This window comes from Agelaius phoeniceus, chromosome 36, assembly GCF_051311805.1.
Source record: "Agelaius phoeniceus isolate bAgePho1 chromosome 36, bAgePho1.hap1, whole genome shotgun sequence".
Classification (NCBI taxonomy): Eukaryota; Metazoa; Chordata; class Aves; order Passeriformes; family Icteridae; genus Agelaius; species Agelaius phoeniceus.
Genome location: NC_135300.1, coordinates 2193526 through 2208949, shown reverse-complemented (window position 1 = coordinate 2208949; position 15424 = coordinate 2193526). Strand labels below are relative to the sequence as shown.

Below are 15424 nucleotides of genomic sequence, written 5' to 3'. Positions count from 1 at the left end.
AAAATCCCCCAAAATCCCCCAAAAAATCTCAAAAAAATCCCCAAAAAAATCCAAAAAATCCTCAAAAAATCCCCTCCAAAAATCCCCCAAAATCCCCCAAAAATCCCCCCAAAAATCCCACAAAAATCCCCAAAAAATCCTCAAAAAATCTCTTCCAAAAATCCTCCAAAAATCCCCAAAAAATCCCCAAAAAATCCCACAAAAATCCCCAAAAATCCTCAAAAATCCCCAAAATCCCCCAAAAATCCCCAAAAAATCCCACAAAAATCCCAAAAAATCCCCCCAAAAAATCTCAAAAAATATCCCCAAAAAATCCTGAAAAATCCCAAAAAATCACCAAAAAAATCCCAAAAAAATAAAAAAAATCCTCAAAAAATCTCTTCCAAAAATCCCCCAAAATCCCCCAAAAAATCCACAAAAATCCTCCAAAAAAATCCTCAAAAAATCCCCCAAAAATCCCCAAAAAATCCCCAAAATCCCCCCAAAAATCCCAAAAAAATCCTCAAAAATCACCCCAAAAAATCCCCAAAAATCCTCGAAATCCCCAAAATCCCCCCAAAAATCCCCAAATCCCCGCAGGCCGCGAGGACGCCGTGCTGAGCTACGAGACGGTGACGCAGATGGAAGGTGAATTTTGGGCTGAAATCCCCCGATTTTGGGGTTTCGGGACCCCTGAAACTTTGGGGAATTTGGGGAATTTTGGGGGAAATGTGTGAATTTTGGGGGTTTTTTGGGGTTTTTTTGTGCTGCCCAGTTCACTACGCGCGGCCGATCATCATCCTGGGCCCCACCAAGGATCGCGTCAACGACGACCTCCTGAGCGAGTTCCCCGAGAAATTCGGGTCCTGCGTCCCCCGTGAGTCACCTGGGGACACCTGGGGGCACCCAAAACTCACCTGGGGGCACCCAAAATACACCTGGGACACCTGGGGACAGCTGGGGGCACCCAAAACTCACCTGGAGACACCCAAAACTCACCTGGGGGCACCTGGGGACACCCAAAACACACCTGGGGACACCCAAAATACACCTGGGAGCACCCAAAAACCACCTGGGGACACCCAAAACTCACCTGGGGACACCCAAAACTCACCTGGGGACACCCAAAACACAGCTGGGGACAGCTGGGGACACCCAAAACTCACCTGGGGGCACCCAAAATGCACCTGGGGGCACCCAAAACACACCTGGGGACACCCAAAATACACCTGGGGACACCCAAAACACACCTGGGGACAGCTGGGGGCAGCTGGGGACACCCAAAACACACCTGGGGACACCCAAAACACACCTGGGGGCACCCAAAACTCACCTGGGGACACCCAAAACTCACCTGGGGGCACCCAAAACTCACTTGGGGGCACCCAAAACACACCTGGGGACACCTGGGACACCCAAAACACACCTGGGGGCACCCAAAACTCACCTGGGGGCACCTGGGGACACCCAAAACACACCTGGGGACACCCAAAACACACCTGGGGACACCTGGGGACACCCAAAATACACCTGGGGGCACCTGGGGACACCCAAAATACACCTGGGGGCACCTGGGGACACCCAAAACACACCTGGGGACACCTGGGGACACCCAAAATACACCTGGGGGCACCCAAAACTCACCTGGGGTCACCTGGGATAGACCTGGGGGCAGCTGGGGACACCCAAAATACACCTGGGGACACCCGGGGACACCCAAAACTCACCTGGGGACAACCGGGGACATCTGGGATAGACCTGGGACAACTGAGGGCACCCAAAACACACCTGGGGACACCTGGGGACACCCAAAATGCACCTGGGCACACCCAAAATACACCTGGGGACACCCAAAACACACCTGAGGACAACCGGGGACATCTGGGATAGACCTGAGATACACTTGGGGACACCTGGGATGCACCTGGGACACCCAAAATACACCTGGGATACACCTGGGGGCACCTGGGATACACCTGAGCACAGCTGGGGACACCTGGGGACAACTGGGATACACCTGGGGGCACCCAAAATACACCTGGGGGCACCTGAGATTACACCTGGGATACACCTGAGATACACCTGGGCACAGCTGGGGGGCACCTGGGGGCATCAGGACCATACCTGGGCACACCTGGGCCCCATTTATCCCACATTTGTCCCATGTTATCCCCCATTACCTGTCCCAGCTGTGTCCCAGGTGTGTCTCACCTGTCCCAGCTGTGTCCCGGGTGTGTCCCACCTGTCCCAGGCATGTCCCAAGTGTGTCCCAGCTGCCCCAGGTGTGTCTGACCTGTCCCAGGTCTGTCCCGGGTGTGTCCCATGTGCCCCAGGTGTGTCCCACCTGTCCCAGGCATGTCCAAAGTGTGTCCCACCTGCCCCAGGCGTGTCCTGGGTCTGTCCCAGGTGTGTCCCGGGCGTGTCCCACCTGCCCCAGGTGTGTCCCACCTGCCCCAGGCGTGTCCCAGTTGTGTCCCAGCTGCCCCAGGTGTGTCCCAGCTGCCCCAGGTGTGTCCCAGGCGTGTCCCAGTTGTGTCCCAGCTGTCCCAGGTGTGTCTCACCTGTCCCCCCCGCAGACACGACGCGGCCCAAGCGCGAGTACGAGGTGGACGGGCGCGATTATCACTTCGTGGCCTCGCGGGAGCGCATGGAGAAAGACATCCAGGGGCACAAATTCATCGAGGCGGGGCAGTACAACAGCCACCTGTACGGGACCAGCGTGCAATCTGTGAGAGAGGTGGCTGAACAGGTGAGAAACACACCTGAACACACCTGGGATACACCTGAGATACACCTGAACACAGCTGGGTACAGCTGGGATACACCTGGGTACAGCTGGGGTACACCTGAACACACCTGAACACAGCTGGGATACACCTGGGATACACCTGGGGCGGGGCAGTACAACAGCCACCTGTACGGGACCAGCGTGCAATCTGTGCGGGAGGTGGCTGACAGGTAAATACACACCTGGGTACACCTGGGGTACACCTGGGTACAGCTGGGTACAGCTGGGGCGGGGCAGTACAACAGCCACCTGTACGGGACCAGCGTGCAATCGGTGCGGGAGGTGGCTGAACAGGTGAGATACACACCTGGGTACACCTGGGGTACACCTGGGATACACCTGGGATACACCTGAACACACCTGAGTACAGCTGGGTACACCTGGGGCAGGGCAGTACAACAGCCACCTGTACGGACCAGCGTCCAGTCCGTGAGAGAGGTGGCTGAACAGGTGAGATACACACCTGGATACACCTGGGTACACCTGGGATACACCTGAACACACCTGAACACACCTGGGGTACACCTGAACACACCTGAGATACAGCTGGGTACAGCTGGGTACAGCTGGGGTGGGGCAGTACAACAGGCACCTGTACAGGACCAGCGTGCAGTCTGTGAGAGAGGTGGCTGAACAGGTGAGAAAACACACCTGGGGTACACCTGGGATACACCTGAACACAGCTGGGATACACATGAGATACACCTGGGGTACACCTGGGTACAGCTGGGGCAGGGCAGTACAACAGGCACCTGTACGGGACCAGTGTGCAATTGGTGCGGGAGGTGGCTGAACAGGTGAGAAACACAGCTGGGATACACCTGGGATACACACGAGATACACCTGGGTACACCTGGGATACACCTGGCTGTGATCTGGGTGTCATCTGTGCCTCACCTCAGCTCACCTGTGTCACCTGCAGGGCAAGCACTGCATCCTGGGGGTGTCCTGGGGTACCTGTGACACACCTGGGGTACCTGTGTCACACCTGTGTCACACCTGTGTCACACCTGTGTCACCTGCAGGGCAAGCGCTGCATCCTGGGGCTGTCTGGGGGTACCTGGGTCACACCTGTGTCACACCTGTGTCACACCTGTGTCACACCTGTGTCACACCTGTGTCACCTGCAGGGCAAGCACTGCATCCTGGGGGTGTCCTGGGGTACCTGTGTCACACCTGTGCCACACCTGTGTCACCTGTGTCACACCTGTGCCTCACCTGTGTCACCTGCAGGGCAAGCGCTGCATCCTGGGGGTGTCTGGGGGTACCTGTGTCACACCTGTGTCACACCTGTGTCACACCTGTGTCACACCTGTGCCACCTGCAGGGCAAGCACTGCATCCTGGGGCTGTCTGGGGGTGTCCTGGGGTACCTGGGTCACACCTGTGCCACACCTGTGCCACACCTGGGTCACACCTGTGTCACACCTGTGCCACACCTGTGTCACCTGCAGGGCAAGCACTGCATCCTGGGGGTGTCCTGGGGTACCTGGGTCACACCTGTGCCACACCTGTGTCACACCTGTGTCACACCTGGTCACACCTGTGTCACCTGCAGGGCAAGCACTGCATCCTGGGGGTGTCCTGGGGTACCTGTGTCACACCTGTGTCACACCTGTGTCACACCTGTGTCACCTGCAGGGCAAGCACTGCATCCTGGACGTGTCGGCCAACGCCGTGCGGCGGCTCCAGGCGGCGCAGCTGCACCCGATCGCCATCTTCATCCGCCCAAATCGCTGCAGAACGTGCTGTGAGTACCTGGGGACACCTGGGACAGCTGGGGACACCTGGGATACACCTGGGGACAGCTGGGGCACCTGAGACACACCTGGGGGTACCTGGGATACACCTGGGCACAGCTGGGGACACCTGGGATACAGCTGGGGACAGCTGGGGCACAGCTGGGGGCACCTGGGGCACAGCTGGGCACACCTGGGGATACCTGGGGGCACCTGGATACACCTGGGGACAGCTGGGATACACCTGAGACACACCTGGGCACACCCGAAAACACCTGGGGACACCTGGAATACACCTGGGCACAGCTGGGGCACACCTGGGGACACCTGGGCACACCCCTGGGATTCACCTGGGCACAGCTGGGGGGCACCTGGGCACACCTGAAATACACCTGGGGCACACCTGGGCACACCTGGGCACACCTGGGCTACACCTGGGGTACACCTGGGATTCACCCGGCCATACCTGGGACACCTGGAGCACGCCTGGAGCACACCTGGGATACACCTGGGGCACACCCGGGCACACCCCTGGGATTCACCTGGGATTCACCTGGGCACACCTGAAAACACCTGGGGACACCTGGGCACACCTGGGATACACCCGGGCACAGCTGGGATACACCTGGGGACAGCTGGGATACACCTGGGGGTACCTGGGGCACACCTGGGATTCACCTGGGCACACCCAGGGAACACCCGGGCACAGCTGGGGTACCTGGACACACCTGGGGACACCCGGGCACACCTGGGCACACCTGGATACACCTGGGCACACCTGGGCACACCTGGGCAGCCATTCTGGGTGGAATTTGAGGGGGTTTAGGGGCGTGGTTTGGGCACAGAGAGGGGAAACTGAGGCAGAGGAGGCGTGGCCATTGCTGAAAGCAGCAGGGCTCATTTGCATATCGGGTGGGGCTTCATTCCCAATGGGTGGAGCTCTGTGATTGACAGGCGAGGCACGGGTGTGGCTTTGCGAATGGGCGTGGCCTCATGAATAAATCTGCAGTGGGAGGGGCTTGTGAGGGGTGATGGGCGTGGCCAGGAGATGTGGGTGTGTCTGGGGATTGTGGGCGTGGCCAGGCGATGTGGGCGTGTCTGTGGGGGGTTGTGGGCGTGACCAGGAAATGGGTGTGGCTGTGGGGGTTGTGGGCGTGGCCAATAAATGTGGGGCATGTCTGGGGGATTGTGGGCGTGGCCATGTAATTTGGGCGTTTCTTTCAGGGTTAGTGGGTGTGACCAGGCAATGTGGGCGTGGCCAGGCGATGTGGGTGTGTCTGGGGATTATGGGCGTGGCCAAGCAATGTGGGTGTGTGCGGGGGGGTTGTGGGCGTGGCCAGGCGATGTGGCGTGTCCCGACGTGGCCCCGCCCCCTCAGGGAGATCTCCAAGCGCGTGAGCGAGGAGCAGGCGCGGAAAGCGTTCGACAGAGCCACCAAACTGGAGCAGGAGTTCACCGAGTGCTTCTCAGGTGAGGGGCACCCCCAAAATCCACCCCAAATAGTCCCAAAAATCCCCCAAAATCCACCCCAAAATAGTCCCAAAAAAGTCCCAAAATAGTCCCAAAAATCCCCAAAATAGTCCCAAAAATCCCCCAAAATAGTCCCAAAAATCCCCCCAAAATCCACCCCAAAATAGTCCCAAAAATCCCCCAAAATCCACCCCAAAAAATCCCTTTAAAAAAAACCTCCCTGAGGAACTCTGCCCGTCCCAAACCTTCCCAAAAATCCCCCCAAAAATCCCCCAAATCCCCATTTTTTTACCCTTTGAAGATCCCCACCCACCCTAAACTTTCCCAAAACCCCCCAAAATCCCCTAAAACCCCCAAAATCCCATTTTTTAACCACCCAAAGGTCTCTAACCACTCCAAGCCTTCCCAGACCCTCTAAAAATGCCCCAAAATCCCATTTTTTTACCCTTTGAAGATCCCCACCCACCCCAAACCTTCCCAAAATCCCCAAAATCCCCTAAAACCCCCCAAAATCCCCTTTTGTTTCCATCTCCAAAGGTCTCTACCCACCCCAAACCTCCCAAACCCCCCCAAAATCCCCTAAAAATGCCCCAAAACCCCCTAAAATCCCATTTTTTAACTCTCCAAAGATCCCTACTCACCCCAAACCCCCCTAAAATCCCCTAAAACCCCCCAAAACCCCCTAAAATCCCCATTTTTTACCCTCCAAAGATCCCTACTCACCCCAAACCCCAAAAGCCCCCAAAACCCCCCAAAATCCCTAAAACCCCTAAAATCCCAATTTTTTTACCCTCTGAAGATCCTACTCACCCCAAACCCCCCTAAAACCCCCCAAAATCCCCTAAAATCCCCCAAAATCCCCTAAAACCTCCTAAAATCCCATATTTTTTTACCCTTTGAAGATCCCTACTCACCCCAAACCCCCCCAAAATCCCATTTTTTAACCCCCCAAACCCCCCCAAAATCCCAATTTTTTACCGTTTGAAGCCCCCTACTCACCCCAAACCCCCCTAAAACCCCCAAATCCCCTCCAAAAATTAAAATTTCCGTTGCAGCCATGGTGGAAGGCGACAGCTTCGAGGAGATTTACCACAAAGTCAAACGCGTCATCGAGGACCTCTCAGGACCTTTCATTTGGGTCCCCGCCCGCGAGCGGCTTTAGGGCCAAGGGGGACCCCCCCCAAAAAAAAAAAACCGACAAAAATCCCCCAAAAACCACAGGAAAAACACAAAAAAAAAACCCCCCAAAAAAAAACCCCAAAAAAAACCAACGAAAAAAACCCCACCAGGACCTGCTGGAATCCCCAAAGCTTTGGGGGATGGGGTTCTTGTTAATTATTTTAATTTATTTTCATTATTTTAATTTTTTTTTTTTTATTTTTTGGGGGGGTCCTCTCCGGTGGTTTTTGGGGGGGTGGGGGGGATACAAAGGCCCCTCCAGCCACCCCCAAAATCGAAATTTGGACTCTTTTTTTTGTACATATTTAAGCTCTATATTTGTAACGGCCCCCGAGGGGGGGGGGGGCCCCGAATCGGCCCCTCCTGGCCTCAAAATTTGGGGGGGGGGGGGGGGGGAGGGGTTTGGGGAGGGGTTTGGGGAGGGTTTGGGGCCCCCCTCCCCCCTCCTCCTCCTCCTCCTCCCCCCCTTCCCCCTCCCCCTCCCTCGGCGTGGGAAAGAAAAGGAGGGGAGGGGGAGGGGGGTGGGGGAGGGGAGATGAGAGTATTTTTGCATAGAAATTCTGAATTGTGGGAATAAAAGCGATGGAGACGCCGGAGGTTCGGGATTGGGCGGGGGGGTTGGGAGGGGAAGTTTTGGGGTGCGGGACCCCTCGGAGGTAAAATTTTGGGGGAATTTTTAGGGAATTTTTGGGATTGGAAAAGGTCGTTGTGGGGTTAAATTGGGAGTTTGGGGCTCAGGGGGATTTGGGGTGGTCCTGAGTGGGATTTGGGGGGTGCTGGAGGGTCGCGGAGGTCGGGGACCCACCCGGAGTTGGAATTTGGGGGATTTTGGGCGGTTTTGGGGTGGAAAGGACGCGTGGGAACGGGCACGGGAGCGGCAGCCAATCAGAAGCGAGAGCGCGCAATGGAGGCGCGGCCACGGCGGTTTGTGAATGGAGGGCGGGGTTTATGAAGGGAGCGCGGATTTGTGAATGGAGGGCGGGGTTTATGAAGGGAGCGCGGGATTTATGAATGGAGGGCGGGGTTTGTGAACAGAGAGCGGAGTTTATGAATGGAGGGCGGGGTTTATGAACGGAGAGCGGAGTTTATGAATGGAGGGCGGGGTTTATGAACAGAGCGCGGATTTATGAATGGAGGGCGGGGTTTATGAAGGGAGCGCGGGATTTATGAACGGAGGGCGGGGTTTATGAACAGAGAGCGGAGTTTATGAATGGAGGGCGGGGTTTATGAACGGAGCGCGGGATTTATGAATGGAGGGCGGGGTTTATGAATGGAGGGCGGGGTTTTCCCACCCTCATCACCACCTCAGCACCTTCCCGCCCTAATTATCGCTAATTACCAATTGTAATTAATTTATTACCAAGCAGGAAAAGGGGGGGGGAGACCCCCCTGGAATGGGGGGGACCCCAAATTTATTGGGGGGGGGGAGTGGGCGGGGCGCTCTGGCCACGCCCATTTCCCACCTTGGTCCCAGGGGTTTTTTGGGGGGTCCCGGGGGGAAATTTTGGGGGTCCCATAAAAATTTGGGGGTCCCTGAAGTTTTGGGGATCCCGGGAAGATTTTTGGGGGTCCCATAAAAATTTGGGACCGTCCCAGGTGAGATTTTAGGGTCCCAGAGCACGGAAACCTCCCAAAATCCTCTTTAAAAAATCTGAATTTTGGGGTGATTTTGGGCTTTCCGAAAAATTTTGGGGTCTCAGGTGAATTTTTGGGGTCCCAGGTGAATTTTGGGGGGGGTCCCATCAAATCTCGCTGTGATTCCAAGGGAAATTTTTGGGGTTCTCAGAGCGTAAGAGCCAAAAATCCCCTTTTAAACCCCCCCAAAAAATCGCGATTTTGGGGGGGATTTTTGGGGGATTTTGGGTTTTTGGGGTGCTGGGGATTTTGGGGTCACTCCCGTTTGGGGTGGGGGTCCCGGGAGCCCCCCAAAAGCAGCACCTGGGCCAGCAGGACCCCATTGCAGGCGGCCGAGGCCGCGAAGGTGGAAGCCAAAAGGAGATCCCGGTTTCCTGCAAAATTGGGGAAATTTGGGGGATTTTGGGGAAATTTGGGGTAAAAAATTGGGGGATTTGGGGGAAATTTGGGGGATTTGGGGTAAAAATTTGGGGATTTTGGGGAAATTTGGTGAAATTTGGGGGAAATTGGGAGATTTTGGGGGAAATTTGGGGTAAAAATTTGGGGGATTTGGGGGAAATTTGGGGGAAATTTGAGGGATTTGGGTAAAAATTTGGGGGATTTGGGGTAAAAATTTGGGGATTTTGGAGGAAATTTGGGGAAATTTGGGGGAAATTGGGAGATTTTGGGGGAAATTTGGGGTAAAAATTTGGGGATTTTGGGGGAAATTTGGGAGATTTTGGGGAAGTTTGGGTAAAAATTTGGGGATTTTGGGTAAAAATTTGGAGGATTTGGGGGGAAATTTGGGGGATTTTGGGTAAAAAATTGGGAGATTTGGGGGGGAATTTGGAGGATTTGGGGTAAAAATTTGGGGGGAAATTTGGGGGGGGTTTGGGGAAATTTGGGGTAAAAATTTGGGGGAATTTGGGGGAAATGTGGGGGAAATTTGGGGGGTCCTGGAGAGGAAATTTTGGGGGAATTTAAAAGAAATTTTGGGATTTTTGGGGGATCCTGGGGAGATTTCAAGGGAATTGAGAGATTTTTAGGGGAAATTTGGGGCAAAATTGAGTAAAAATTTGGGGATTTTTGGGGGTTCCGGGTGGGTTTTAGGATCGGGGATTTTTTTGGAGAGTTTTTTGGGATTTGGGGATTTTGGGATTTGGGGTCTCACCGTGAGGGAGGTGAAGATTCGGGCCAGGGCCCCCCCAAACAGGAGCCCCGTGGAGACCCCTGAGAGCTGCCCCGTGTGGCCCTGCCGGGCGTTGGTCACGATCTGGAGCAGCTGAGGGGGAAATTTTGGGGCATTTTTGGGGGTTTCCAAAAATTTGGGAGCCCCTAAAATGTTCCCTGAGCCATCAGGGAGGTGAAAAAGTCCAAAAAATGGGAAAAAAACCCACAAAAAACTCCATAAATCGACCCAAAATGAGCGTGAAATAAGAAGGGGATTTGGTGGGGTTTGGGTAAAAAAAACCCCAAAATTCCACCCCAAAGCCACCCAAAATTTCTCCCAAAACCCCTCAAAATCCCCCGAGAACTCCCCTAGAACCCCCCAAAAATTCCCCCAAAACTCCCCCCAAATACCCCTCAAAATCCCCACAACCCCCCCCTAAAATCCCCAAACCCCCCAAAACCCTCCTCAAATCCCCCCAAAATCCCTTTAAAATCCCCCCAAAACCCCTCAAAATCCCCCCCAAACTCCCCCAAATTTCCCCCATAATCTCCCCCAAAACTCCCCCAAATTTCCCCCATAATCTCCCCCAAAACTTCCCCAAAACCCACCAAAAATTCCCCCAAAACTCCCCCCAACCCCCCCCAAAATTCCCCCAAAAACTCCCCCAAATCCTCCCAAACCCCCCCAAAACCCTCCTCAAATCCCCAAAACTCCCCCAAAATCCCCCCAAAAATCCCCTCCAAAATCCCCCCAAAAATCCCCCTCAAAACCCCTCAAAATCCCCCCTAAAATCCCCCCAAAATCTCCCCAAAACTCCCCCAAATTTCCCCCAAAATCCCCCCCAAACCCCCCCCAAAACTCCCCCCAAACCCCCCCCCTAAAATCCCCCCAAAACTCCCTCAAATTTCCCCCATAATCTCCCCCAAAACTCCCCCCAAACCCCCCCCAAAATCCCTCTAAAATCCCCTCAAAATCACCCCCAAAATCCCCTCAAAACTGCCCCAAAATCCCCCTAAAATCCCCCTAAAATCCCCCCAAAACTCCCCCAAATCCCCCTCAAACCCCTCACCCTGCTGAGGATGATGATGGGCAGGTTCAGGGCCTGCAGGGCAGTGATGAAGCTCAGCGGGGTCAGGGGAGACACCAAAACCCCCAAAAACGCCCCAAAAACGGCCACAAGCGCCAGCCCTGGAGGGGAGGGGACACAAAGGGGTCAGGGATTGGAAAAAACCCCAAAAAACCCCAAATCCCTCCCAAAAAAACCCCAAAAAAATTCCTCAAAATCCCCCATAAAAACCCCAAAAATCCCCAAAATCCCCCCCAAAAAAACCCCAAAAAACCCCAGAAAAACAAAAAAAATAAATCCAAAACCCCCCAAAAAAAACAAACAGACAAAAAAAAAAAAAAAAAAAAACAAAACAAAAAAACCCCAAAATCCCCAAAAACGGCCACAAGCGCCAGCCCTGGTGGGGAGGGGACACAAAGGAGTCAGGGGTTGGAAAAAACCCCAAAAAAAACCCAAATCCCTCCCAAAAAAAACCCCAAAATCGCCCAAAAAAACCCAAAAAACCCAAAATTGCCCAAATTCCCCCCAAATCCCGGCCCAAACCTCGGCCGGTGCGGCCCCCGAAGTGCAGGATGAGGAAGAGGAGGGTGAGGCTCTGCAGGAGGAGGAAGAGCGACTCCCCCCAGGCGCTGTTGGAATTTTGGGGGGATCAGGAGGGGAAAAAATGGGGAGAATCCCATGAGAGGATGGAGGGAAATGGCTGAAAATGGCCCCAAAATACCCTAAAAGTTCCCCAGAATTTCCCAAATTCCCTCGAAATTTCCCAAATTCCCCCAGAATTTCCCAAGTTCCCTCCAAACTTCCTCAAATCCCCCCCCTAGATTCCCCTAAACCACCCCAAATCCCCAAAATTGACCCCAAAATTGACCCCAAAATCCCTCCCAGACCCCTCAAAATCCCCCTCAAATCCACCCCAACCCTCCCAAAATCCCCCCCAAATCCCCCCTAAATTCACCCCAAACCCCCTCAAATGCCCCAAATCCACCCCAAACCCCCTCAAATCCCCCAAATCCACCCCCAAATCCCCCAAAATCCTTCACAAATCCATCCCGAAATCCCCCCAAATCCCCCCTAAATTCACCCCAAATCCACCCCCAAACCCCCTCAAATCCCCCAAAATCCTTCCCAAATCCATCCCAACCCCCCCAAAATCCCCCAAATTTCCCCCAAACTCACCTGAAGGGGAAGCCCCGGGCGCAGCCGTAGCCCACGGAGCCCCCCAGGGCCAGCAGCTCCAGCAGCACCGAGGGGAGGCTGAGCCCCCCCCCACTGCGGGACCCCCAAACCTTCAGCAGCTGGGGCACCTTCACTGAGGGGGGGAAATGGGGTAAAAACCCAAAAAAACCCCAAAAATCCAGCCCAAAATATGAAAAAACCGCTTGAAAATACCCCAAAATGGCCCCCAGGGATCCCCACGCCTTCAGCAGGTGCGGGACCTTCACTGAGGGGGGAAATGGGGTTAAATTTAAAAAAAGAAAAAAATCCATCTCAAAAAAATCACCCCCAAATTAATCCTAGAATAATCTAGGATCACAAAACCCCCAAAATCTTCCCTGGAGCTCCCAAATCCCCTCAGATCCTCTCAAAATCTCACCCAGGACGGATCCCGCCACAATCCCGTAGCCCAGAACTTTGCTCAGGAGGATTTTTAGGCACGGAACTGCGGAGAAAGGACAAAGGTGAGGTGAAGTGACCCCAAAGTTCCAAAAAAATCCTCAAAATCCCCTCAAAATTTCTCAAAATCCCCTCAAAATTCCTCAAAATTTGGATATCCCACACCCAAAACAAAAATGGCGGCGACATCGCCTCACAACCAAAACCAAGATGGCGGCGCCCCTCACAACTCTCGCCCGTAACCAAAATGGCGGCCGCCCCCACAGCCCTTAAAGGAGCCCAAAAATCCCCCTCAAAACCACCCGAAAAGCCCCGAAAAGCCTCAAAATCCCTAAAAAAATTTCTAAAAATTCCGATAGCCCCACACCCAAAACAAAGATGGCGGCATCGCCTCACAGCCAAAACCAAGATGGCGGCGCTTCTTTCCCGCGCCCAAAACCAAGATGGCGGCGCCCCTCACAACTCTCGCCCGTAACCAAAATGGCGGCCGCCCCCACAGCCCTTAAAGGAGCCCAAAAATTCCCCTCAAAACCACCCGAAAAGCCCCGAAAAGCCCCAAAATCCCTAAAAAAATTTCTCAAAATTCCGATAGCCCCACACCCAAAACAAAGATGGCGGCATCGCCTCACAGCCAAAACCAAGATGGCGTCGCTTCTTTCCCGCGCCCAAAACCAAGATGGCGGCGTCCGTCACAACTCCCGCCCGTAACCAAAATGGCGGCCTCCCCTAAAGCCCTTAAAGGAGCCCCAAAATCCCCCTCAATACCGCCCGAAAAGCCCCGAAAAGCCTCAAAATCCCTAAAAAAATTTCTCAAAATTCCGATAGCCCCACACCCAAAACAAAGATGGCGGCATCGCCTCAAAGCCAAAACCAAGATGGCGTCGCTTTTTTCCCGCGCCCAAAACCAAGATGGCGGCGTCCATCACAACTCCCGCCCGTAACCAAAATGGCGGCCGCCCCCACAGCCCTTAAAGGAGCCCAAAAATTCCCCTCAAAACCTCCTGAAAAGCCCCGAAAAGCCCCAGACTCGCTGCCCGCAGCCCCTCCGTCACCATCGAGGAGCTGGAAGCGGAGGAAGAATCGGTCGAAGCAGTGCTCGGGCAGCAGGAAGGGGACGAGCCAAGGCCGGAGCGGCTCCATGGCGGCTCCCGCGCTGAGGGGAAATCGGCGGGAAACGCCCCCCGTATGCCGTGATTGGCTGAGACGCCAGAAAATCCCGCCCCTCTAAACCCGCCCCGTAATTCTATTGGATAGGATAGCGAAGTTGCCTGTCAATCAAAAGCCCCACAAAGCTGTGATTAGTCAACGGTTTATTGCGCAACCCGATTGGTTGAGTAGGCGTAAGGCCCCGCCCCTCGCTGGTGCGGCGAGCTGTGATTGGCCAGTTCTTTATTAATACGATTAAAGTTTTAAATCCCCCCGAATAGCACAGAAATCCCCCATATTCACCCAGATTTTGTGTCCGGAACGCTCTGAACGCCCCCGAAATCCCTTTCCAAATCCTCTCTTTAAGGCCTCAAATGTAGGTGACGAACGCAAATTTGCGGGGTCTTGAGTGTTTCGACTTTGGGGGATTCCAGGCACCGAATGTGAGGGAATTTGAGAGATTTGAAGAGTCCCGATCTTGGGGTTCAGGGGGGTCACTGACCCGCTTTTCGCTGACCCTCCTCTTCTGGGGCTTCAGACGGAGATTTTGGGGTCCCAGAGCGATTCTGAGGGCCTCAACCCGTCCAGAACTGAATTTTGGGGGTCCAACCCCCAAATTTTTGGGACTCCGGAACATCCAAAATGAACTTTCCCCCGTTTGTCTTCCGCGCATGCGCACTGAAGACGCACACACCGCCATATATGGAAAAACTTCCGTGCTTCCTTATCCCTATTGCGCATGCGCTATACACGCATGGGCGCCGCCATATTTACCGGCACTTCCGTACGTCTCCGTTCCTATTGCGCATGCGCATTTCACCCATGGACGCCGCCATGCGTGCCGGCGTTGCCGTACGCATTCGCCAGACCGCACCCGGAAGCGCTGAACGGGCCCGGACCGGAGCCGGGACCCTCCGGGATCCCCCCCGGTAACCCCGGACCGGAGCCGGGACCCTCCCCCCATCAGAACCCCCCGCTAACTCCGGGACCCCCCCGCTAATCCCGGACCGGAGCCGGGACCCCCCTCCCAGGATCCTCCCGGTAATCCCGAACCAGGCCCGCGACCCCCTCCCGGTAACCCCGGGACCCCTTCGGTAACTTCGGGAGCCCCCCCGGTAATCCCGGACCAGGCCCGAGACCCCCCCAGGACCTCCCCGGTAATCCCGGACCAGGCCCGAGACCCCCCCCGGACCCTCCGTTATCCTCCCGGTATTCCCGGAATTTTCTTGGGATTTAATCCCCAAATTCCCGTTTTTTGCGTCCGCCCAGACCCCTCGTTATCCTCCCGGTATTCCCGGGATTTAAGTCCCGTTATCCCCGTAAAATTCCCGAAAATTCTCGGGATTTCCTCGGGGTTTAAGGCCCCAAAATCCGCGGGATTTTCTCTCGTTCTTGTCCCTGGGATCGCCTCAAAATAACCAGAATTTTCTCGGGATTTAACCCCAAAATTCCCTCAGCATTTCCCCAGAATTCCCGGAATTTTTCTGGGATTTATAACTCCCATTATCCCCCCCCAAAATTTCCCCAAAATTCCCAGAATTTTTCTAGGATTTAACCCCAAAACTTCCCCAATATTCCTTCAAAATTCCCGAAAATTCCCAGAATTTTTCTCGGGATTTAACCCCGAAATTCCCTCAATATTTCTCCAAAATTCACGGA

At 54.6% G+C, this 15424-nt stretch overlaps 2 protein-coding genes across 2 annotated transcripts in view; one reads left to right on the top strand and one right to left on the bottom strand.

The window, feature by feature from the left end:
* Positions 1-7202, top strand: part of DLG4 (discs large MAGUK scaffold protein 4) — a 44852-nt gene extending 37650 nt beyond the window's left edge. The window contains 7 exon segments of the mRNA XM_077192910.1: positions 580-627; positions 755-856; positions 2556-2728; positions 4408-4495; positions 4498-4516; positions 5884-5975; positions 7031-7202. Coding sequence (XP_077049025.1) covers positions 580-627; positions 755-856; positions 2556-2728; positions 4408-4495; positions 4498-4516; positions 5884-5975; positions 7031-7137 — 629 coding nt within the window. The 3' untranslated portion in view covers positions 7138-7202.
* Positions 7203-7827: 625 nt separating this feature from the next.
* MPDU1 (mannose-P-dolichol utilization defect 1) lies at positions 7828-13829 on the bottom strand. The gene is given in 8 exon segments (XM_077192911.1): positions 7828-9157; positions 9160-9163; positions 9940-10050; positions 11009-11127; positions 11549-11634; positions 12182-12314; positions 12600-12665; positions 13672-13829. Coding segments are annotated over 8 exon segments (720 nt in total). The 5' UTR covers positions 13760-13829; the 3' UTR covers positions 7828-9044.
* Between the last annotated feature and the right edge of the window lie 1595 nt (positions 13830-15424).